At 40.1% G+C, this 25,857-nt stretch overlaps 1 protein-coding gene across 8 annotated transcripts in view; it reads right to left on the reverse strand.

The window, feature by feature from the left end:
• The window catches only part of pam (peptidylglycine alpha-amidating monooxygenase), a 136,277-nt gene that overhangs the window by 47,993 nt on the left and 62,427 nt on the right, over positions 1–25,857 (reverse strand). For 7 of the 8 annotated variants that reach the window (XM_039779398.1, XM_039779399.1, XM_039779406.1 and 4 more), the window contains exons 13-15: positions 23,122–23,315; positions 22,643–22,702; positions 2,854–3,129 (exon numbers count right to left, since the gene is read on the reverse strand). In XM_039779398.1, the coding sequence (XP_039635332.1) occupies positions 2,854–3,129; positions 22,643–22,702; positions 23,122–23,315 (530 nt within the window). The remainder of the gene's footprint in view (positions 1–2,853; positions 3,130–22,642; positions 22,703–23,121; positions 23,316–25,857) is intronic. The other variant, XM_039779401.1, reaches the window with a different exon arrangement.

A 25,857-nucleotide genomic window follows, 5' to 3' on the forward strand; every position in this document is an offset into this window, starting at 1 on the left:
AAAAGCCGGCTTTCATGGAGTGGCATACATATACATAATAATCCTTTAAATATGGTGATAACGTCACACATTTTCATACAGTGTTGCACACACAAAAAGTGGCAGAAATAGTTAAAAAACGAGCATGCATACTTTCTCAATTCAACGTCTTTGCAAAATCTTATAGTCTGTGACAAAAAACTCAACATTATGACAGATTGTCTTTAGATGTGAGATGGTTGTCTTTAGATATGAGACAGACTTTTATTTTGTGTATGGTAGGCAAAAAAAGTCTGTGCTGAAAAAAACATTTAATCGAAAATTGAACTGAATTGTGACCTTTAAATCGAAAGTCCAATCGTTACACCCTAGTCAAAACTGTGGAGATTTACTTGCAGGATGTACTTCCTGTGCCAGCTCAGGAAGTTCAACCTGCCTCAGGAGCTGCAGATGAAGTTTTACACTGCAATCATCCAGTCTGTTCTATGCACATCCATCGCTATCTGGCTTAGATGAGCCACCAAACAGGACAGGAAGAGAATACAATGGTCAGTCCCGACTGCAGAAAAACAAATGTACTCATGTACATAATCTGCTTTGACACATGCAAGTCTAAACAGACTATATACAGTGGGGAGAACAAGTATTCGATACACTGCTGATTTTGCAGGTTTCAACTGTGAGAGACGGAATCTAAAACAAAAATCCAGAAAATTCCATTGTATGATTTTTAAATAATAATTTGCATTTTATTGACATAAGTATTTGATCACCTACCAACCAGTAAGAATTCCGGCTCTCACAGACCTGTTAGTTTAAGGACAATAGGCAAGCAGCTTGGTGAGAAGGCAACAACTGTTGGCGCAATTATTAGAAAATGGAAGAAGTTCAAGATGATGGTCTATCTCCCTCGGTCTGGGGCTCCACGCAAGATCTCACCTCGTGAGGCATCAATGATCATGAGGAAGGTGAGAGATCAGCCCAGAACTACACGGCAGGACCTGGTCAATGACCTGAAGAGAGCTAGGACCACAGTCTCAAAGAAAACCATTAGTAACACACTACGCCGTCATGGATTAAAATCCTGTAGCGCACGCAAGGTCCCCCTGCTCAAATCAGCGAATGTCCAGGCCTGTCTGAAGTTTGCTAATGACCATCTGAATGATCCAAATGAGGAATGGGAGAAGTTCATGTGGTCTGATGAGACAAAAATAGAGCTTTTTGGTCTAAACTCCACTCGCTGTGTTTGGAGGAAGAAGAACGATGAGTACAACCCCAAGAACACCATCCCAACCGTGAAGCATGGAGGTGGAAACATCATTCTTTGGGGATGCTTTTCTGCAAAGGGGACAAGACGACTGCACCGTATTGAGGGGAGGATGGATGGGGCCATGTATCGCGATATCTTGGCCAACAACCTCCTTCCCTCAGTAAGAGCATTGAAGATGGGTCGTGGTTAGGTCCAGCATGACAACGACCCAAAACACACAGCCAGGGCAACTAAGGAGTGGCTCCGTAAGAATCATCTCAAGGTCCTGGAGTGGCCTAGCCAGTCTCCAGACCTGAACCCAATAGAAAATCTTTGGAGGGAGCAGAAAGTCCGTATTGCCCAGCAACAGCCCCGAAACCTGAAGGTCTGTATGGAGGAGTGGGCCAAAATCCCTGCTGCAGTGTGTGTAAACCTGGTCAAGAACTACAGGAAACGTATGATCTCTGTAATTGCAAACAAAGGTTTCTGTACCAAATAAGTTCTGCTTTTCTGATGTATCAAATACGTATGTCATGCAATAAAATGCAAATGAATTACTTAAAAATCATACAATGTGATTTTCTGGATTTTTGTTTTAGATTCCGTCACTCACAGTTGAAGAGTACCTATGATAAAAATTACAGACTTCTACATGCTTTGTAAGTGGGAAAACCTGCAAAATCGGCAGTGTATCAAATACTTGTTCTCATGACTGTATTGTAGCCCATGCTAGAAAAGGAAAAAAGAAATACTTGAATTTGCAATTTTTTTAAGGGGCATAGAAAGTTCTAGATAGTTCTGATCACTCTGGTTTTTAACAGTTTTTTTCTACTCTAAGGCTTCGTATCATGTCATACCAAGCCGGGTTTCTATATATAATCATGTGCTTCAGGCAGGACGCTACTGCAGCTAGTGTTTAAGTTACATACTGTTGGAGCCAAAATTATGATTTCGATATTAAGTTTAATTTTGATAAATTGTGCATTGATATTTAGAGTAAACTAGACTCATTGTAAACTGACAATTTAATTGATCTTGATGCGTGGCATATCGTCACAGCCTTTTGACAATCAGCTGATTAGGTAGTAATTAAATCAGCTGGTGTATAATAGCCTAGCTGTCATTCAGTTGGGGTGCGTTTGGTTTGTAGCCATACGTCTTTTTGACTGCTGCTTCAAGTACCGAAGTACAAGTTACGTGATTGTGAGTTGAAGTTGTTTTTTGTTATATCTTTTATTTTTTGCTCTGCTGTCAATGCTTGTACACCATCTGGTAAGGATAGTTTATTATTTTTGTTGAAAAGAAGAAAACATATCAAATTGAAGTTTGAGTGATAAAGGAAAATAAATGACAAAAGAAAACAAACAAAAGTGGAGTGATTCTGAGTCTTGTTTAAGCGCGTCGACCAAGGTGCATAAGGACAAAAGGGATAAAAAAAATCTGAGTTATCAGAGATTCACATTCAGATAGCACTGTGTGTTAACATAAATGCAAGGGGCTGCAAAAGGATGTCTAAACATGTGTACTGTGTATGTGTTACAGTTTGAGTATACTGGACAATACAAAGAAAAAAGGGGGGTGTTTTTAGCATCCATAACAACAATAAAATACCATTCAGGACCCACCTTGTCCTTTAGCTAGCAGCTTGCTTCTTGGCGGCTTGGCAGTGGCCTCAAGCTGATGGAATTTATGGACTCTGTCCCTCACTAAAACAGGATCTTCCCTGGTTTGGAAGGCTAGTCTGGCACTGGGAGAGCCCTGGTGTTTCTGTTGCATTAAGCTATCAATCTGAGCCACAAGCTCAGCCTGGGCTTTCTGCATCTCACTGGGTTTGAACTTATGAATGTGAACTACGTCCTTGCTCTGGTCTAGCAGCTTAGACATAAGTGAATAGGGGTCACCTGTACAGACAGACAAAGGAGAACAGGAAAGAGTAGAAATAAAGGACAAGGAGACTGTAGGTTTTAGGCAAAGCCTTGCTATATAGGGCAAATATAAGGCCGGTTACACACTGCACGCGTCTCGCGAGCATGGCGTTTCTGTTGCGTCTCAGCTGCGTGTAAGCTGCGTGGATTTTTCTGTGTCCTACATACCAGAAGCGTGTCTGATGCTGCGCTGCTCCTCCTGCTAGGTACAGGGAGGACTGATCTCGGGACATAGTGCCGACAGATTCAAACTAATAAATGGGTAAGTGGGCTGTCTGAACAACTTTGTGTAGCTGTAAAGAGCCTATATAGCCTATCTGATGTTGGACCGTCACTTAGAACACACACTACGTTGTTATCCTAGCCTATCCTACCATTTATATATAGCCTACTGATTTGATTAAAGCAAGACAACGTTGGCAGTATTGACTGCAAAATATGTTACAGAATATTTTGTTCTGTATGACAGGTGCAATATTTGAAAATCTTTTCTCTGAAATTTGTATTACATTTATATCTACATTGATGTCAAAACCTAGACTTTCAAACATCAATATGTCATTTATTAATATATATTTGTGTCTAAATGACATATAAACATATTTTCCTATTCTATTTTGCCTGGAAACGCTTCCAACACGCTCGCGTCTCGTGTGAAAAATAGGCGTCGGTTCTATTTCTAGCAGGCACGCGTCTCAGATGCATCTCGAGCCGTGTCTGGCAGTGTGTAAGCTCCAACCTGTTATCATGGGAGCTGAAATATAAACGGACAGTGTGTAACCGGCCTAATGCTGTTGTAAAGAAGGCTGGTGAAATATGTCATTGGGACAGTGATATCCAAAATATAAAATACAATAAATATAAATTTTCCACTACATAGCCTAGTGTAAAGGTGTGTAGCCCTGTGTAAATGTGTAGCAGGTAGTGGGAAGATTGTGTTGAAATAGTGAACAGTTTGCTCTACAGTAGGAAAGGTTTTAACCAGCACGAAACAACAGAGAGAAGAATGGACAGAAATGACATGTCATGCAATTTAATGCCTATTGTATATATTGTAATTTCAGTTGACAGGAGACATTAATATACTAATTTTAAAGACTAATATGATCTTGTTCTGTTGACCTCTGACATGCCAACATGTGTTGCAATATTAAAAATCTTAAGAAGTTTGGCCCTGGTTCAACCTCACATACTGTATGCTCTTTGGCAAGAATTCAGGATGTTCTAAGAGATTAAAAATGATAAAAATCTATTGGTGGGCATATTCTGTGACAACACATTTTTTGTACAGATGGAAAAAGACACCATTAAAAACATCTATATTTACAAGACCTACTGTACATGTGCAAAACAGTTTAAAAAAATACAGGATTTGCTTTACAGCTATAACCTGTTTAACCCCAAATCTAGTCTGGACTGACGACGGTTCATTTGTTCAACATTTGTATCGTACAACAAGGCAGGACTGTTGGTTAGTTCGCGGAATGATTGTAAAGATTTACAAAGAATATATTAACGGCATTTACTCACTAACTGGGATGTTTTAGGACCTATTGGCGGTGATTTGCTATAGACAAAATACACATGGCGAAACACTGGTGAGCAAATTACGTTTAACCATGTATTATATATATCTCATGTTAGTGTATTGTGTGAACAGTTAAGTTATTTAATATTACATGTGGTGTTTTCCTTTGTGGGGTGCAAATGTTCCACCAAAACAAGTTTCTTCCCGAGACCATTTTTTCAGAGCCACGGCCGCTGCGTCTGGAGCTTAGCGCTGCACAAGACGATTTTGATTGGTTTAAAGAAATGCAAAGAACCCCTGACCATTTTTTCTCCTATCCAGGAGTGTATGCTCCTGTTGCTTGACCTTACCTGGGACAGTATTAAAACAATGGTGGGTCTAAATGACAAAACAAAAAAAAGGGTGGCACTGGAAGGCTTTACCTCAGATATATCCCTGGCCCAAGAACTAAATAATTTTTATTCAAGATTTGACAAATATGATTTTAGCAACGAAATTTTTGGCCTAAAACAGTCCTTTCTTGATGCAAATCAAATATGTAATTGGATCGTTATAACAAGCATTTTAGCAAAACAGTTACTCACAATGTTAATAGAGCGTCGTGTAAACGCTACAGTTATGTCCTGTGAATCAAACTTAAAAATGCATCCAGCAGCAAATGTTCTGCTTTTCCCGGCTCATCTGCAAATATAACAGTCGGGTCACTCACTCCCACAGCTGCAAATAATTTTTTCTTTGTAAATTTTTCCTTGTTTTCTGCTTATATTTGTATAAGTTGCACTTCACAATATTACTGCTTTTTTCTTCTCTATTCCAATTCCAACAGCCATTTTCTTTGAGCTCAATTACAGTCCCTCTCTTTCTCAACCGGCACACATACTACGTACTGAGCTATTCCTGAAATGAGCTAGGCTATGCTGCTCTGATAACACTGTCCTTCACACCGGTGGCAGACTGTCACTGTCAATACCACTGAGTAAGACAGGGTGTTGAAGATATGCAGCCTCTTTCTTTTTTTCTTCTTTTTTTAACAATGTTTTTACTAATTTTTAATTGCAATTGATAAAGTAAAGTTACTTATTGGACTTTAACTTATCATTGCACTTGCAATAATGAGCATAGCTGTCCTCAATTTAGGTCATTGTGTACGTCTCATTTCCAGTTTTAGTGTTTGTCAGTTGCAGGGGGGAACGGTCTGAAATGTTGTGGACGGTCTTTTGCTGTACATTTTCTTGGTAAATGTGAGATGTTTGAGTCATATTAGAAAATAAATTAATTTGGAGACGTACGTGTGTTACGTCAACCCGTTCTCACTTCCACCTGGCATCTCATTTATAAACGTTGCGTACGCACAAAACGGGGCTGAAAATGTGCGTACGCCACTTCCCATGCAAAGGTTGTGATTTATAAAAAACAAACTTGACGGGAGAATGTGCGGTCCTCCACGCAAACTCTGACCCATGCTACGCACATTTTGGAGACAAAATAGGAATTGGCAACGCAGACGGTGAGGGTGGTGAACTGAAGTCAGACTGTAAATTAATTATTATTAAATTAAAAGTAAATGGGAATAACTATAAAAGTAGAAAAAATAAAGATATTGATGCCTTGCACATTTTTTCACTCCATATCATCCACATTATCATGAAGATGAAATCCAGCAGTGTTATTTGCGCTTGTACTGAGTGATAACTGTTCCATAAATACCTCAACTCAAATCTTACATAAAAATTTGTTCTTAATATTTAATCGGCCCTGTCTCGCAGTCACATTGTCCGCTACGGAGTGCAGGAGGAGGGGATGGCCCCGACTGCATGGAATACAGGATAGCATCAAATACCCTACCATTAGATAACGGAAGAACACAGTGTAAATAACTAAATATCTGTCTTTAAAACTATGTATATAACATCAAATGTCAAAGTCTGAAAAAACAGCCGTTAAGCTCTCGCGCAATCGTTACCCTTAATGTCCTCATTATCAGAACTTTAATACTGTTCATAACAAAACCTGCATGAAGAAAAGTGTGTTTGCCTGTTACACTTTCTTTATTTTACTGTGACCTTTAAGTAGTTTGACTGAATACTGGTACAAATCCAATGGTACATTAAAGGAACCTGACTTTATGTCAATCCAAGTCCAAGATCTCCAGAAGAAAAATATAGTTCTCAATTGTGTTGCTAAATAGTACCAATAAAGATGTGGATATTTCAGCCCCCCAGTATCAAACGGAAGATACAGAAGAGATAAGCGGATTCGAGGAAAGTTTTTTAATTCATATATATTTCCTGAAGAGTGCTGTGAGTTTCTTAAACATTACTGCAGGTGGCACGAGAGGGATATTTTGAAATAAATACTTGCATTTAGGCAATATTTCTATTTTTACATATCATAAATATAGGTAAGGGCATCCACCTTTCTTAGATGTACAGAGTTCGTTCTTCATAGTTTGTTGGTGCTATAGTCTCTAAATGAGGTGTTATTCTGATGTCCAAATATATAAAATTAGATGAGAGCTTGAAAGTCAATAAGAATTTATTTAAGCAGCATCAGTAATGATTTTGAAGCATTTACTTACAGTATATCCAGAGATACTACCAAACGGGCCGATTAGATCTAACAGTGCCGGTATAGATGTGTTTAATTGTTTTAAGAATAGAATTACACTGTATGCAAAAAGAGCTATTCTATGATCTCTGTTGCCAATTGTAATCCCCTGTATTTGCCTACTTGGGTCTAATTTCTATTGCTAGTGGTTCAATGGCTAGTATGAACAGAAGTGGTGATAGAGGTGAACCTTGGGGACAACCTTTTGTAATATTGAAGGGCTAAGACACAACTTCATTTGTCAGTACCTTAGCTATGGGGTTGAGATGTAATAGTTTGATCCAGTTAACGAAAGTATTTTAAAAACCAAATTGAGTTATAATATCAAAGATATAAGTCCACTCAACCCTATCGAAGGCCTTCTCTTGTTCTTGTTTTTGGCAGTACAGTAAACTGAGAAGGCATTATGAAATCCTTGCCTTCCCTTTACAAATCCAATTTGGTCATCACCCACAATACTTGGAAGCACATCCTCTTGCCTTTTCGCCAAAATTTTACTGAGTATTTTTGTAGCAGTGTTTATTAAACTTATAGGTTGCATATTTTCACATTTAGTTTTAGGTCTTCCTGGTTTTGGAAGCAGGATGATTAAGGCCTCTCTCATTGAGGCCGAGAGGTAGCCATTGTTGTAGGATTCTGGATACATCTCATTAAGCGGAGTTGCCAATTTATCTTTAAAGTATTTATATAAGTCAATTGGGAGGCCATCTGGCCCTGCTGCTTTCCTTTAATATCTCAATCCTTCTTAATTGTTTATCCAGGCCTTTTTTTACTTTCCTCAAGGAATTGGGGGATATTGAGTTTGTTTAAAAATTCAGCGTGGACATCCGCATTAGTAATGTACTGTGATTTGTAAAGATTTTCATATTGTTTTTTAAAAGCAGTAATAATTTCCAGAGGGTCAACAATAGTATTTCCATTTGCATCCTCAATGAAATGTATTGCCATTTCGTTTTCCTGTTGTCTAATCCGCCATACAAGAAGTCTATCCGGCTTTTCTCCCTGATCATAAAACTTTTAATTGAGCCTCAATAAGTTCGCAGCAGCCTTATTGTGTGTAATGTCATTATACAGTCCCTCCAGGATTTCACGACGCAAATTTTGTGCAACTTGCAATTTTGACCAATCACCGCAACTTTCTTCAATGAGTTTCTTCCTGGTTAAATAAAAAAATTAAAATAATTAAGTCCAATAAGTACTTTATCAAACCGTATGAATGTGTGTCCCAGGCCAGGTTAGGAAATTAACTAACAATGTAAAGATCAACAAGCAACTGACACATATGTTCAAATTTGATTCATTCAATAAATTACTTTTTTTTGTCTTAAATCCACTAGCCATTATCATATTATACCAACATTTGCAGCATCCTGAGCCTTTTCGGTAAGGTTACTAGGAAATCTCAGCCCAGAGTAGTTTTATTCTCCCCAAAACAAGTTTCCTTTTTATTTTATACAAAAAAACTTTTTTGCAACTTTCACTTTCTCCCACAACTTCATTGCAACAAACATACAAAAGACATCGCAACTTTTATCGCAATTTTTTACAAAAGCTCCCGCGAAATCAGTAATTTTGGGCTGCAACAATCTTAAAAAAAAAATCCTGGAGGGACTGATTATACTGAGTTCTAGAATTAGTAACTGTTTGGAGATTTCATTTTCATTTTGTCTATCCTGCAAGCTTTTGTTTTCAAGCATTTTGATTTTGGATTCCAGATCCCTAATTATTTCCTGTGCTTCTTTTGTTTTCCTGCTTAATATATAATGATAATTTGACCTTAATTTAACATTAGCTAATAGGTGTGTTTCCTGTAAGAACAAAATCTTGGCTTTTAACCATTTTAATCTGTTCATAACCTGCTTTACTTTGGTCAGTTCATGCAGGCCTCTACAGTTCCATGAAATATTTTCAATTAAAATATCTGTCATTTTTTACAGCGGGTAGCAATAGGAAAGCTGAAATAAAAAAAATTATAAAATCCCCTTTTTTTACTCTGCATATTGGTGACTGCCAAATAGTGACTAATAAAACAAGAAGACATTAAGGTTTATGGATAAAGTTGGTACCATAAGGTACCTCACCCAGTAGAGTGCGCCCTATGTAAGCTGAGTCCTTGGCAGCGGCCACAGGTTTGAGTCCGACCCGCAGCCCTTTGTTGTGGCCCTTTTACTGCTTGAAACACTGTAATGACAAACCACTCTTCTGCATTTTCTTAAAACTCCTATTCATGTTGCTCACTAAATTAAAATTAATCCAGATCTTTTTCAGAAATACGTATCGTTACAACTTGTGTCACACAGACAGCCTTTTGTAACTGCTTTAAACTTTAACTAATGACTTAAATCTTTCATTTTACAGTATGGTACAAACATAAAATACATCAAGTCTCTCCACAACATTTTGCAGCATGTCAACCTTATCCTCCACCATGGATATGCGTTGTTCAGCCTCAGCAATGTGGTTGCTGTATTCTCCAATGTCAGTTTTTAATTGCTGTCAGTACCCCATCCATCGCAGAGTGAAAATCTAATTTGAATGACAGTGTAGCCTTCATGATGTCCATTGTGGAGGGGTTGTTCATGATTTTAGTGCTGTTGGTACCTGACTCTGGAACGTGTGCACCTCTTTGTTCATCTGAATTTGGTCCCGTCAGCTCGTTTTCTTCTCCAGCTGTTTTATATTTGTCCTTGGTTACTTTTCTCGGCATATTAACTTGTATTACAACTATTGTTTCAAATTGTGATGTTTTTACTCTGGGATTATTTAAGTAGTATTTGTTATAGGATTAGCAACAGAGCACAAGAATCCACGTCTGCTCACCGCGCCTCCATAACCGGAAGTCGCAGGCTCTTTCTTTACTGATAGACAAAACTCGGTTTCTTCGTCACTCCAGAAGTGAGAAGCTTTCACTGCTGCCATTTTTTGTATTTCTGTCACCGTACATGGCTGAACCAACGCCTCGGCAGGTAGGCAGCGGTGCTCAATACCCATAATATGGTGTGTATATACTGTATATATATGCAACAGTATCCCAGTTTCTTTTGGAGTACTCCAGGTAGAATATTTGGGTTTCTTTTCATAAAGATAAGGGGTTATCCAGGTTTCTAAAACCGAATATGTGTCTCGTTTGGCTCTCTGTGGAGGCGGTCGCATTTTCTCCCTCTCCTCCCGTTGCCTACCCTGCTTTGCTCTCTCGTCTAGTCTTTGTCTCTGTGTACTTCGAGAGTCTCTCTCTCTGCACTGCTCCTAAACTACAAATTATGGATTTGATCAACTGGTCTCTCAGCGCAATTGACACCACATCTTCGACGGAAGTCGGGCTTCGGGGAACCTGACTGCCCTGCGGACGTCGGAGTCAGCTGGCTACACGATGTACGCGTGGGAGAGGTGGCGGATCGTGTGTCTGGCGGTTCTTTCCGTGGAGGACATTGAAGATATCTTCCTATTCGGAACCATGATAACAGGTCTTTTGCTGATTGGCTCAGGCATTGCCCTGGTTTATCGAGAAATTAAGAAGAAGACGGGAACCGAGCAAAATACCAGGCTGCCCGTCATGGTTGAAGCTGTGGGTAGAGCTGTCGGAACTCAAATTGTGACTACTATGAACACCATGGGCAGCAAATTGGATACCATCTTGGAGAGACTGTCAGCTCTGGATAGGCTGGACAACATCTTGGGGAAACTCACGGTTTTGGCAAGGAAATTTGATTGATACGGAGTGACTAACTTCGGCTCCTGGCCCTAAGACAAAACAAATTCCAATCTTATCTTTTTCGGCTCCCTGAACCAGCGCTGGCCTTGGCCGAGGCCGGTGTTGAATAATCACCTCCCCCTGGAGCACTGCAGCGAGGCACACTCTTGCGTTCCTTACCCGATTCCCACAGACACCTGTTGATTGTTGACTCGGACTGGGTCCTGTTTCAAGGCTGACTCCATGGCAACCGGCTGTGTATCGCAATGACAATCGTGCGGACTGAGAAAACCAGATTACAGGGGCCAGACGTAGCTTGACTACTCAGGCCTACACACACACGAACTCTTACATATATACAGATATGCAATCACCCCCCACCCCCCATCCAGCGCCTTCTCCGCTTCTACCCCCAGTCAGGCGGGCGGGTCTGTGACCAGCGCCTTTGTTTGGCTGCAGGACCAGATGTCTGCTTGCCTGTGCTGGACTACCTGCACCCCAACACCCCCCTCCCCCATGCCCCCCAACACTCCCCTCCCCCATTGCGTGTCTTGTGTGCCCTTGTATTGGTTATGTGCTTATATTGTTGCTGAGGTGTTTTTTTCCTGTTCCCACACTGTGCTCCTAGTGGGGGCAAAACATTTATCAGTTCAAAAAATGAAATGAGTTGAAGTCCAACTGAAATTACATTCAGTGCTTCTTCTGTTTTAAATGTATCGTTAATAGATATGTCAGAAATCCTGCTTTTTGTCTCAGTTGACAAGGAGGGGAATGTCTGTGTCTGTGTTTGACAGCAGCTGCAAGGGTTACAGTTAGAGCTGTGCAATTAATAATTTTTTTTATTGTGATTTTGACTGATCGATCACGAAAACAAAATAATCGAGAAAAGGATCATTTTGACTATTACATTTGCAAGTAAACCCCAAATTTTGTCTTGTGTTCTGAATGAAACACACACTTTTGCCACTCCCCTCCTGTTTGTGGAATATGGTGCACGAGCTGTAGCGCGAGAGTGAAGATGGCTGAGGGAGAGAAGCAAAAAGGGGAGATCAAATTTGTTGTCTGGGAAAAGTTCTGATTTGAGCAATCCGACATGGAACAGAAACACATAATCTGCAAGATTTGCTACACGGTAGTGTCCGCCCCACTTGGTAACATCACAAATCTGTTTAACCACCTGAAACATAAGCAAAGAGTCTCGTATAACCCACTAACGTTGAGAACGAAAAAACTGAAAGAGAAGACAACCCCAACAACATCTTCTGCAATGCTGTCTTTTATTAAAGATGCACTTTCACTCCAGTGCTTCCCCTACCATTGTTTTGGGGGGGCGACCCCCCACCCACCCACCCACCCTGAAAGAATGATACAATTATATAATTATGCTATATATTCTACACAAAAAAAAAAGGGTGCGCAAGATAAAGCGGTTTTCACACATACAGGCAATTCACTTCTCGTTCCTTGCCTTAAAAGTTCAATTCATTTTAACTTAACGGGCTGGCTACATTGCATGCGTAACGTATGTGGAGCAAACCATCCAACGCTACGCTTTTACTATAATCAATGACACTGGCTACACCGGGCACGAGAGTGTGGTGTTTATGCTCTGTGGAGATCTGCTCTACAAGCGTAGGACATTCTTCTATTTATAGCTTTTACGCAAGGTTTTACACAGAAATGGATCATAGTGTCATGTTGGCAGTTTTATTTTGAGAGTTTCTGTTTCTATTTCTTGTTTCCCTCACCTGCGTACTCTGATAACAGCTGACAGTATGTCTCTCTCCGTCTCGCCTATGACTCACACAATCCTATGCCGTGTGTGTGCAGCTGGTATAGCCAGTTAAAATATACATTCCGCGGCACATATGGTCCGCTAACGATCCGCATATGTTGCATGATCAATGTAGCCAAAGTCGCTTCCTAGGAGAAAAACTGCACTTCAACAACTGTTTAGATAAATGATTGGAAGAGCATGAGGAGTGTGAGTGACCTTATATGGGGATGTTGGTTGCTGGGATGCCCAATGAGAAGTGTGTGCCTGTTTTGTCCCTATGTGTAAAAGGAACGAATGCTGAAGAAAGGTCAGTCATTTTTATGCAAAGAAATACTCAGGGTCTTTTGATTGAATAAAGATCTTATTATTACACCATCAGGTCTCCCTAAAGATTCTTTGATTCGACAAATCGGCCTAAGAAAATCCACAACAGATGCCGTTGCATACTTTTCACCCAAAGACATGTGCACAGTTGAGAAAGGTGAATACTTTTGACAAGCAATATAAATTGCCATCTCTCCACTATTTTATCAGGGTTGCTGTTCCTGCTTTATGTTACAAATGCTGCGCAGACGTTCAACAGGAAAGTTTAACTGTTCACTGTTTTTAAGTTCAATAAATGCAAAATCGTTCCAAAAGTCAATAATTAAATCATTTTAAATAATCGTGATTTCAATATTGACCAAAATATTCATAATTATTATTTTTTCCATACTTGAGCAGCCCTAGTTACAATGTAGGGAATGAGAAATAAATTTGCACTATAGCTACATGAAGGCAGATGGCATGTTGTTGTTAGTGGTATTAAATATGAATTTCCCCCTTTTTTGCTTTCTGATATTTTTCACAAAAGAAAAAACAGGACAAGTTTTGTCCGATTGTCAAAGTAGATAAGGGATATGTGCTGCTATACAGTGGTATCTGACAAAAAAATGCTATTTAATGTCAGTTGGACCTTAATCTATGTCAGATTGGATAGTAAACAAGCCTCTATTGATTAGGTCTAAATAAACCACATTATGTTATTCATGCTTTTCTGCCTAGCTAGTTCCAAAAATGTTAATTCACAGCAGTATTTCATTCTAAATGGTAATACATAATTAGGAAATTACTAGTGGATTACAACAGTGGACTGATTAGTAGGGTTGGGTGACAAAATGTACTGTTAGACCATATTAATTGTGAGCTAATAATTTAGCTGTCTTTGCTAGCCAGTTCAGCCACAATTTTAACTTCTGTCTGCTAAAAGGATGACACACTGGTTAGGATGACCAGATACAGTCTTCCATAAGTCTTGTTTGCCTTAGTTATATGTTAATTAAACAATGCTTCCTAAGGTATTACTGATTAATTCAACAAAGTACCAAGTAGTTCTGACTGGTTTAGGATGGTAGTAACTGAGATAAAATTGTGTACTTTCTAAGAAAATAGACAATTAAACCTTAGAAATACCCCTTAAATTACCCAGCAATAAAATGTACCAATTTAGTTATCCAGGCTTTATTTTGTAACAGCCCAAGTAATATTGGGTACTTTCTATGAATTTAGATAGTACTTTCCAATGAATTACTTAGTTGTATAAAGTTATTGTTCATGGCTATATGATCTCTATTTGATTTACCTTAGAAAATATGAAACATCACATCAGTACTTACCTGGTAACACCCTCTGGGTGAACAGTTTATCTATTGGGTAGTCATGATAGAACATCTTCATATGTACTGGGTATGTTCTTGTAGATGTATTCACAATTTACTGAGTAATTAAGCAGAAACTGGACTGTAAAAGTCTGGTTTGTTTCCAGGTTATTCCCAGGATATTACAATATAACTTGTAACCGATTACTCCCTTTGTTTGGGCATTCAATGCCAATTTGTACCATATAGGCTCCACAAAATAACTATGAAAAAAGAAATATACACATTACACATTACATAAGTAGAACTGGACTGTAAAAGGAAGCCTTGTTTGTTCCCAGGTTATAACCAGTTTATTACCATTAAACTTGAAATAGAATACTTGGTAGTACTTAACATTTAGCTTCTGGTAGTATCGGTGGTATCAACTTGAATCTGTGCTGCTAAATGCAAAACTACCTGTTTCTATTACATTTCATGGTAATATTAGATTTAACATGCCAGTGTGTGCTTACTACTCCTAACGTATGCTAGCTACAGTAGACAATATTGCATTAACTTGCTACTTTAAAATATCAACAATAATAATATCAATACCTTTATTTATGAATAACTTTTGTTCTTTTAATTACATTCAATTAAAAAGAAAAGCAACAAATTGCGAGTTGCATTCTAGTGAATTGTTGCCATTGCGACTTTGCAAAATCGTCGAGGGACTGGTAAAAGGAAGCCTTGTTTGTTACCAGGTTATAGCCAGGATATTACCATTAATTTATGAATAATTTTTGTTCTGTTATTTACATTCAATTAAAAAGACAATAAGCAAACAGTTAAAAATGATATAAACAAATAAGCATCTCATGTGGTCAAGCGTGTAGCATCCCCACCTAGCAATAGCCAACTCGAAAGCTGAGTGACAAACAAACAAAAAAGCTCTCATAATGCTGCTCATTCTCAAAGATAAACATGCATAAAGATGTATTACACACTGAAAGGAAAATAAGACAATAAGGCTTGTTTTCTCATGAAGTGTGTCGAACTCTGATTAAACACCAAGTTAAACCGCAGTCAATGAAGACCGAGTCGTAGTAAGTTTGACCATTTGTTGTCGCTCCTCCTCATTAACATTAACTGTTTGCTTATTGTCTTTTTAATTTAATGTAATTAAAAAGAACAAAAGTTATTCATAAATGAATGGTAATATCCTGGCTATAACCTGGGAACAAACAAGCCTTCCTTTTATCAGTCCCTCCAGGATTTTGCAACCGCAACAATTCACGAGAATTCAACCAATCACCGTGAATTTAGTGCAACTCGCAATTTCGGCGACTGACACGCGCACACACACAAACACACGGTGCATGCAGGAAAAACTACGGCTGGGCGGAGAAAATCAGATATCAGACAGTCTTGACCAAATACCTCGATATCAATATTGCGGCGATATTCTAGGGTTGACAATTGGTGTTTTAACAAAATATCTTCACACTTAGATCTTAGATAAATAATCATCAGAATCAGAATGGGTTTTATTGCCAAGTACGTTTTTTAACACAAGGAATTTGTTTTGGTGTTGTTGGTGCACATCACACATTCTCTAAATGGAATATTAAACAATATAGGTATAAACAATATAAGTATATGTACACAGTATGTATTCAATTAAAAATAAAGATAATAATAATAAGAAGAAGAAATAATTAATAATAAATAAATAAAGAGCAAGCATTACAGTAGAGAGAGAACAGTGGCATGAAGAGCCAGGTGGAGAGTCAGGGTGGTTTCCGGGCCTTGTTAATAAGGCTAGTGGCGGATGGGAAAAAGCTGTTCATGTGACGTGAGGTTTTGGTCATGATGGACCTCAGCCTCCTGCCAGAGGGGAGTGGCTCAGAGAGTTTGTGTCCGGGGTGGGAAGGATCGACCACAATCTTTCCAGCACGCTTCAGAGTCCTGGTGGCGTAAAGGTCCTGGAGCGGCAGCAGATTGCAGCCAATCACCTTCTCTGCAGACCGAATGACACGCTGCAGTCTGCCCTTGTCCTTGGCAGTGGCAGCAGCGTACCAGATGGTGATGGAGGATGTGAGGATGGACTCAATGATGGCTGTGTAGAAGTGCACCATCATTGTCTTTGGCAGGTTGAATTTCTTCAGCTGCCGCAGGAAGTACATCCTCTGTTGTGCTTTCTTGACGAGGGAGCTGATGTTCAGCTCCCACTTAAGGTCTTGGGAGATTATAGTTCCCAGGAAGCGGAAAGACTCCACAGTGTCAATTGTGGAGCCACAAGTTGCGCTAACCTTTGCTCATGCAGCGAAACGCCGGAGGAGAGGGAAACGGGCTGGTGTGCTGGTGTGTCTCCACCAGCGAGGATTACGCACACCGTTACCGGGCATATTTCTCTCTAACATGCGTTCACTGCCCAACAAACTGGAGGAATTACACCTACTTTTGGGGAAAAACAGGGACTTATTTTCATCTACTGTTTTGTGCTTCACGGAGACATGGCTCTGTGGATTAATACTGGACTGGCATGCAAAACTAAAGGTGGAGGTAGGGCTGTCCCAAACGATTATTTTTTTAAACGATTAATCTAGCGATTATTTTTTTGATTAGTCGACTAATCGAACGATTAATTTTTCGATTAGTCTAACGATACATTTTTCAATTAGCGATTATTTTCCCATTGCTCAATTATTAACAATTTACACAAAACAAATTTCAATAAAGGTTCAAATCTCTTTAACACTGCACTGTTCAAGTAAAATTAATTTTTTGTGCAACCTGAAGCCAGATACAAAAATAAAAACTTAGGTAAACCAAGCAAGTGCAAAAAGAGTAGCCTGTATTTGCTTTTTTTAACAGTAGTAGGTAAAATAATGAATAAACTCTTGTTTAACATCCAAGCTCTTCTCCCTTTAATTTAACTTTAATTATTTGTATCTGAAGGCTGGTTAAGCACTGTAGGGAGGAGAAGTTGGACAGTTTTTTTTGTCTCGTTCCAGTGATTGGCACATCTGGGTGATGGCGTTGGGTATGTGTTAGCATGTTAGATGTATTTCCACCTAACAACTGCTGAACAATGCAAAACACAGTCCTCGTCTTATCCACCACACTCTCGCCTGTAGCCTACTGCTTTAACTGACCCGAAGACCGACATTTTCGAGGTGGGGGCAGCGTGAGACGAGAAGACCTGACAGGGGAGGCTCCAGACTGCAGCCATACAGTCTCAAAGTTTTCCCAAACTTGCGATCTTAAAGAGGCCGGCGGGGAACTCTTGTGAGTCGCCACCACACACATCCTTCCGTGCTGCTATCTCTGACTCACTCACTGGACCATCGACCTGACAAAAAACTGCACGTAGGCGGAGGAGCTCGGCTAGCTTCAGAGCTAAGGCAGGGCTACAGTTTAGGTGTCCCTAGAACCCACATATCTAACAGTAGTTCCACATTACAGTAGTTCCACATTACATTAGTTCCACATTAGATTAATTAATTAGCACGCAAGTGTTATTTATTTTATTTAGTGACGCGTCGATGTAAATTATTTTTGTCGACGCATTTATGTAATAGATGACGTTGACGAATCGTCCCAGCCCTAGGTGGAGGAATCTGTTTCTACATCAACAGCGGCTGGTGCAACAATGTGACAGTGACCCAGCAGCACTGTTATCCGGACCTGGAATCTTTCATCATAAACTGTAATCCTTTTTATTCACCCAGTGAGTTCCATACATTCATTCTGGTCGGTGTTTACATCCCGCCACAGGCCAACGTGCAGCGCACAGCGCATGCTTGCCGACCAGATACTATGTGTGGAGCGGAACAACCCGGACTCCCTAGTTATTGTCCTTGGAGACTTTAAGAAAGGAAACCTCACTCACATACTAACTAAATACAGACAGCATATTAAATGCCCGACCAGAGAGGAGAACATTCTGGATCACTGTTACACCACAGTCAGGGATGCTTATCATGCCGTCTCCCGTGCCGCACTGGGACTCTCGGACCACGTCATGGTCCACCTGATCCCTGCATATAGGCAGAAATTAAAGCTCTGCAAACATGTAGTGAGAACATCAAGGAAGTGGACCAGTATAGCTGTGGAGGATCTCCAGACGTGCTTGGACTCTACTGACTGGGACATATTCAGAACTGCTACCAACAGTCTGGATGAGTACACAGAGGCTGTGACGTCATACATCAGCTTCTGTGATGACTGCTGTGTTCCATCATTCACCAGGGTGAGTTTCAACAATGACAAACCCTGGTTCTCAGCCAAACTCAGAAAGCTAAGGTTGTAGAAGGCAGAGGCCTTCAGTAGTGGGGACAAAGACAGACTTAAAGAAGCGAAGTACAAGTTTAGCAAGGCGGTGAAAGAGGCTAAACAACGTTACTCTGAGAAACTCCAAAACCAGTTCTCAGCGAACGACTCTGCTTCTGTCTGGAGAGGGCTCAAACAGATCACCAACTACAAGCCCATAGCCCCCCACTCCACCAACGACCAACGCCTAGCCAACAACCTTAACAAGTTCTACTGTCGCTTTGATAGACAATGGGACAGTCCTGTAACCATCCCGCTCGACACCTCCCAACAAAGGGTCTGCCCTGAAACCACCCCGCACGACACCTCCCAACAGCTCCAGCTACAGTGCATCACCTCCACCTCCCACACCTTAGAGGTCCACCATTCCACCTCCCCACCCACCTCAGTGATGACTCTTTCCAAATTATGAGAAAGCTGCTGGACCGGATACCGTCTCCCCATCCAGCTTGAAGCACTGGGCTGACCAGCTGTCTCCAGTGTTGACAGACATTTTCAACACCTCACTGGAGACATGTCACATGCCAGCATGCTTTAAGTCCTCAACCATCACCCCTGTTCCCAAGAAGCCAAGGACCACAGGACTTAATGAATTCAGACCTGTCGCCCTGACCTCTGTGGTTATGAAGTCCTTTGAGCGCCTTGTGCTTTCACACCTCAAAGCCATCACCGAACCCCTCCTGGACCCCCTGCAGTTTGCCTACAGAGCCAATAGGTCTGTAGACGATGCCGTAAACCTGGCCCTACACTACATCCTCCAGCACCTGGACTCCGCAGGAACCTACGGCAGGATCCTGTTTGTGGACTTCAGCTCTGCCTTTAACACCATCATCCCAGCTCTACTCCAGGAGAAGCTCTCCCAGCTTGGTGTGCCTGACTCCACCCGCAGGTGGATCACTGACTTCCTTTCTGACAGGAAGCAGCATGTGAAGCTGGGGAAAGACATCTCCGACTCACAGACCATCAGCACCGGATCCCCACAGGGCTGTGTTCTTTCTCCTCTGCTCCATTAATGTAAATGGACTGTTTTTATATAGCGCTTTTCTATTCTTAACGACTACTCAAAGTGCTTTAGCATAGTACAGGAACCATTCACCATTCACACACACATTCATACACTGTAGCCGAGGCTGCCGTACAAGGTGCCACCTGCTCATCAGGTAAACATTCACACACGTTTACACTCCGATGGCGCAGCATCTGGGGCAACTCGGGGTTCAGTGTCTTGCCAAAGGACACTTCGGCATGGAACTGAAGGGCCAGGGATCGAACCACCAACCACTTAGCCACAGCTGCCCTATCTGGCCTTTGGCATCGGATCTATAATTTACTACAACACTACACAAACAAAGTGACTTTATCAATTACAAGTTTAATTGTAATATTGTGGTAATAACCTGAAAACAAACACTACTTCCTTTACAGTCCAGTTTCGACTTATTGAATGGGTAAATATTCATGTTTTTCATAGTTATGTTGTAGAACCTATATGGTACAAGTTGGTGTTGACTGTATAAACAAACTGAGTAATCTATTACTAGTTATACAGTAATATTCTGGTAATAACCTGTGAACGAACAAGACTTCCTTTTATAGTCCAGTTTCTGCTTAAGTACTCAGTAAATTGTGAATACATCTACAAGAACATACCCAGTACTTATGAAGATGTTCTACCATGACTACCCAAGAGATAAACTGTCCACCCAGAGGGTGTTACCAGGTAAGTACTGATGAGATGTTTAATATTTTCTAAAGGTAAATCAAATAAAGATCATAAAGCCATGAACAATAACTTTATACAACTAATTAATTGTAAAGTACTATCTAAATTCATAGAAAGTACCAAAAAAAAAGCTGTTACAAAATAAATCATGGATAACTAAATTGGTACCTTTTATTGCTGGGTAATTTAGGGGGTATTTCTAAGGTTTAATTGCCTTTTTTCTTAGGAAGTACACACTTTTAGCTAAGTTATTACCATCCTAAACCAGTCAGAACTACTTGGTACTTTGTTGAATTAATCAGTAATACCTTATGTTTTACCTCGTACTTGAGCTGTAGTTCCTCTATAATTACCTACTTATTACCAGTGGTACTGCCATAATAATGTAAAATTATTACCATGTAAATACCAGCTAAATACTTGGTAATTAGGAGACTGTAAAAGGAAGAATTACCCAGATTTCCAACTGTTCACATTTTTTTCTACTCTCGGCGTGTTACGCAACTCTAAGCCGGCCTCCTATGATTTGTCATTGGCTCCAGCTAGGCAGGACTGGAGTTTTTATTTTCATTTTTTAAATCCGTTAACATTGTATGCAGCGGCCTCTAGCTCACCCATTAAGAGCGTGCGCCCCATATAGGCTGAGTCCTATCGAATCTGACCTGCTGCCCTTTGCTGCATGTCATTCCCCCTCTCTCTGCCCCTTTCCTGTCTATCCACTGTCACTATCTAATAAAGGGAAAAGCCCCAAAAAAATAATCTTAAAAAAAATAAAAATAAAACATTGTCGCATGTAGCTACATGCTAACATCAGTAAAATATGTCATCTTGGCTGCCAGTGTTGTTGTCCCCAATTCCGGGTCAAATTACTCCTGAAACATTTCCAGTTATGTAGCCTTTATCTGCGATTTTTGACTGTAGCAAGTGCTGCTATACTCTATTAGTATCCACTGCTAACTATAGTAGCTACATGCTAACGGCAGTAAACAATGTCATATTGGCTGCCAATTTGTTAAATTCTCCCCAAAACATGTCCGATTGGGTAGTGTTTGGTTCAGAAGCCTTTATCTGCGATTATTCACGATAGAAAGTGCTGCTTCGTTTCATTACAATCTAACGTAGCCTAGTGCTAAATATGAAGTATCTGCATGCTAACACAAGATAGCTGTAGTCTTGGCGGCCAATGCTGGTCATTTTTCCCCAATTTCGGCTCACTTTACTGCTGGGACATGTCCGGTTGTGTTGTATTTGGTTTAGAAGCCTTTATTTGTGATTTTTCACAGTACAAAGTCCTGCTATTTACTCTGTTGCAGTAGCTACAGCTTCAACTAGCAAAACAACAGCGGAGGCTGCAGAGCGCAGATTCCAGGAAACACTCTGGCCAATCAGAGCAGACTGGCCTTTGTCAGAGACAGGCACTCTTACAGATCATCTCATACAAAGGGTGATTACAGGTGCATTATTGCAACATTAAAGCATGTAAACATGTTCTAGTACAAACACAAAATTCAAGTTTTATCCTGAAAACTCTATATAATAGTTGCCCTTTGAGTGTCCATTTTGTAACAGTGATTAAGATATACAAACTTAAATTCAGGGTTTCTGCAGGTTTCTTGTGGGTCTGGCCTTGGCAGTGTGAAGATAGTGCTCGGGCCGGAACTGGAGCCGCCAGATACTTGGCAGAACTAGCTGATTGGCTGCGATATAAGTTGCATGTTGGTCTCATTTGTAGTCGTAATACAGCAAATTATATTTGGACTAGCGAAAGAAAGAACTACATCAAACAAAAATAACATTCTAAAGCACTGCAGGAGCATTTCAATGAGCATTAGAGGTATCGTTACATGGATATATGAAAATAAAGACCTGCTTGAAATTATTTAAGACCTAGAACACAATACTTTAGCAAACTGAAGACTTTTTAAGGCCTACAATTTTGATCTTGAAATCTTTGTCTTTTTAAGACCCGCGGAACCCTGAAGTTAGGACATCTTGTTCACTAGTAAATGGCTTAAAAAAAAATGGCTACCAAGAGGGGAATGCCTCTCAATAATACAATTGTAATGGAATGGGAATTCAACCAAATAATCAGGCAGGAGCTTTTGTTGTGAAAAACCAAATTTTGTTCAACATCTAGGAGGGTAAATGCTTTTGCAACATAGTGTAGTTGTAATAGCACAGTGGTGCAGCTCATTTCCCTTGAACTCACCCTGATCCAGAACCTGCTCAGCTCTGTTTGTATCCAGTAGCAACCGGTTTTCTTGATGATCTTTGGGGGAAAAATCAAAGTTCAACAAAACGGAGCTTTCGCCTCCTTATCCTTCTCCTCCAACATCCTTCTCTCGTCCCTTAGAAAGTCCATCATGATTTTTAACGTTCAATGCAGTATGCTCAACCAACTCCTTGTCGGTTATTGGCTGGAACACTGTTATGTTTCGTGGTGCAGGTTGGCGCAGTTTGTTTTTGTTGCAGTTTGTGAAGCCTGGGCTGTCTACAGAGACCGCGTTTTTTTACAGTGTGTTCAGGGGACAGGCAGCTAGCGGATAGACATCGCTTAGAACACCTTTAACAAGACAACATACATTCACTTTCTTTCACAACAGGAAAAAAAACAAAACAATTACATGCTAAATTGAATAACTATGGGTTAGCAGTATGCAACATGAATAATATGTGATGCCTTTGTACCTGTTGAGTGCACCATATGCATCATAGAATTCATATGACCTGGACTGACAGCTATGGGAACACTGGCCTCAGCTGGAATATGCTGAAACAGCTCTTTGGAGCCAGATTCCATGCAGTTCATGTAGGGGATGGCATGTTTGCTGTCCATGTAGTACATTATATAGAAGTTGCACATTTCATCATCAGAGGTACCGCTGCAGACAAAACAAAAAAGTAGGTGGAATACATCACTAACTGTACTATACATAATAAATGGAGAAGCAAAGCATTAACACCTGCCTAATATATTACCACACTGTGACTGCTGCCTATTATTACCTTTAGAGCCATGCCAGTAAATTAGCAATATTTACATTATATTGAACACTGACAAGTTTATTTTTTAACTGTTAAATGTCACGCACAGTACATACCTTGGTCACAATTCTTTAACAATCAAATTTAAGAGCTGCTCATCAAAATGTTTGCTTATGTTATGTTTTTATGTAAAACGGATATTGGCCAATACATCATTTCCAGATTGATTAATTTTCAATCTATCTCTATCAGTATCTGCCTCTTAAATTTTGATCTCTGCATGTGTGAAGCACAAGGCTCTGTGTATTACATGGGCCCATCATTCATTTCCATTAAGAGCACTGCAATGACAAAGTGATCTCATCCGGCAACATACTGTGATGGTCAATCAATTATGCGCAAGTAGACATTCTCGATAGATAACTTTGTGTTCAAATTTGTTTATTAGGATAAACCCCTTAAAATGTATCATCTTGTTTTCAAGGGGTCCCAACATATAACAAAATCATTACATAACAGAGGAGTGAAAGAAAAATAACAACAACACATGCATATGTTCATCAATACATTACAACCACTAAATTGCCAAGATGGCCAATAATAAGTAAACAGTAGAGTGTGAGTGGATTACTAACTACAGTCAAATATAAATATTAGGTATGAACAGTAGGCATAAGGATTGACTGCATCACTAATAACAATGGCAGTTCATCTTAAAGTGAGCAGACAGGGCATGTTTAAACAAACCAAGTAGTGAAATTGATCTTATTTCAACAGGTAAATTATTCCAATCTGCTGCCTTAAACTTAAAAGCTCTTCTGCCAATTGATTTTTTTAATTTACAGGACAGAGAAGTAGAGTTGAGCTCCGAACTTCGTAGTTTGAGGTAAAAGGTACAAGATACTTAAATAAATACATTTAAATATAAGTTGAAGCCAGTGAGTGTGTCTTCTAACACTTAAAGATGGCCATTTACAGTGCCTTGCGAAAGTATTCGGCCCCCTTGAACTTTTCGACCTTTTGCCACATTTCAGGCCTCAAACATAAAGATATAAAACTGTATTTTTTTGTGAAGAAACAACAACAAGTGGGACACAATCATGAAGTGGAACGAAATTTATTGGATATTTCAAACCTTTTAAACAAATAAAAAACTGAAATATTTATGTGCAAAATTATTAGATTAAGTCTCTTAAGTTAATACTTTGCGATAGCGCTACCTTTTTGCGTTTACTAGCTTATTAAGCTGGAGGGGGGGTATGTCTCTATCAGTTTTTTTGAACACTGACATTTTTTGCCCATTCCTCCTTGCAAAACAGCTCAAGCTCAGTGAGGTTGGATGGAGGCGTTTGTGAACACACAGTGTTTTCAGTTCTTTCCACAGATTCTCGATTGGATTCAGGTCTGGACTTTGACTTGGCCAACTTTCTAACACATGCTTTATAACACTTAATTGTTTTTGTACCATTCCATTGTAGATTTTGTTTTATGTTTTGGATCATTTTCTTGTTGGAAGACAACTCCGTCCCAGTCTCAGGTGTCTTTGCAGACTCCATCAGGTTGGTTTTCTTCAAGATGGGTCCTTTATTTGGCTCCATCCATCTTCCCATCAATTTTAACCATCTTCCCTGTCCCTGCTGAAGAAAAAGCAGGCCCGAACGGCAACGATGCTTGAATGACAGCTGGGCATGTTTGTTCAGGGTGATGATGTGTGGGTGTGTGGTTGTACGCCAAACATAGCGTAACGTTTTTGCATTGTTGCCAAAAGTTCGAATTTTGGTTTCATCTGACCACAGCACCTTCTTCCATTGGGGGTTCCCATGTTTTGGGGTGTGTCCAGGTGGAGGCGGCTTTGGCCTTTGGGCAAACGATGCACCTTTTATGGATATCTTTAAGAAATTGCTTTCTTCTTGCCACTCTTCCATAAAAGGGCAGATTTGTGCAGTATCGACGACTGATTGTTGTCCTATGGACAGAGTTCTCCCACCTCAGCTGTAGATCTCTGCAGTTCATCCAGAGTCATTGTGGGCCTCTTGGCTGCAGTCTTTGATCAGTCTTTCATCATTATGAGCTTAAAAGTTTAGAGGCGGCTGGTCTTGTAGATTTGTAGTGGTCTGATACTCCTTCCATTTCAATATTATCGCTTGCACAGTGGCTCCTTGGGATGTTTAAAGCTTGGGAAATCTTTTTGTATCCAATCCGGCTTTAAACTTCCCACAACAGTATCTCGGACCTGCCTGGTGTGTGCCTTGTTGTTCTTCATGATGGCTCTCTAAGCTTTCATCACGCCTCTGAGACTATACGAGCAGGTGCATTTATACGGAGACTTGATTACACACAGCTGGATTCTATTTATCATCATTAGTCATTTAGGTCAACATTGGATCATTCAGAGATCCTCACTGAACTTCTGGGAGAGTTTGCTGCACTGAAAGTAAA

Source organism: Perca fluviatilis, chromosome 17, assembly GCF_010015445.1.
Source record: "Perca fluviatilis chromosome 17, GENO_Pfluv_1.0, whole genome shotgun sequence".
Lineage (NCBI taxonomy): Eukaryota > Metazoa > Chordata > Actinopteri > Perciformes > Percidae > Perca > Perca fluviatilis.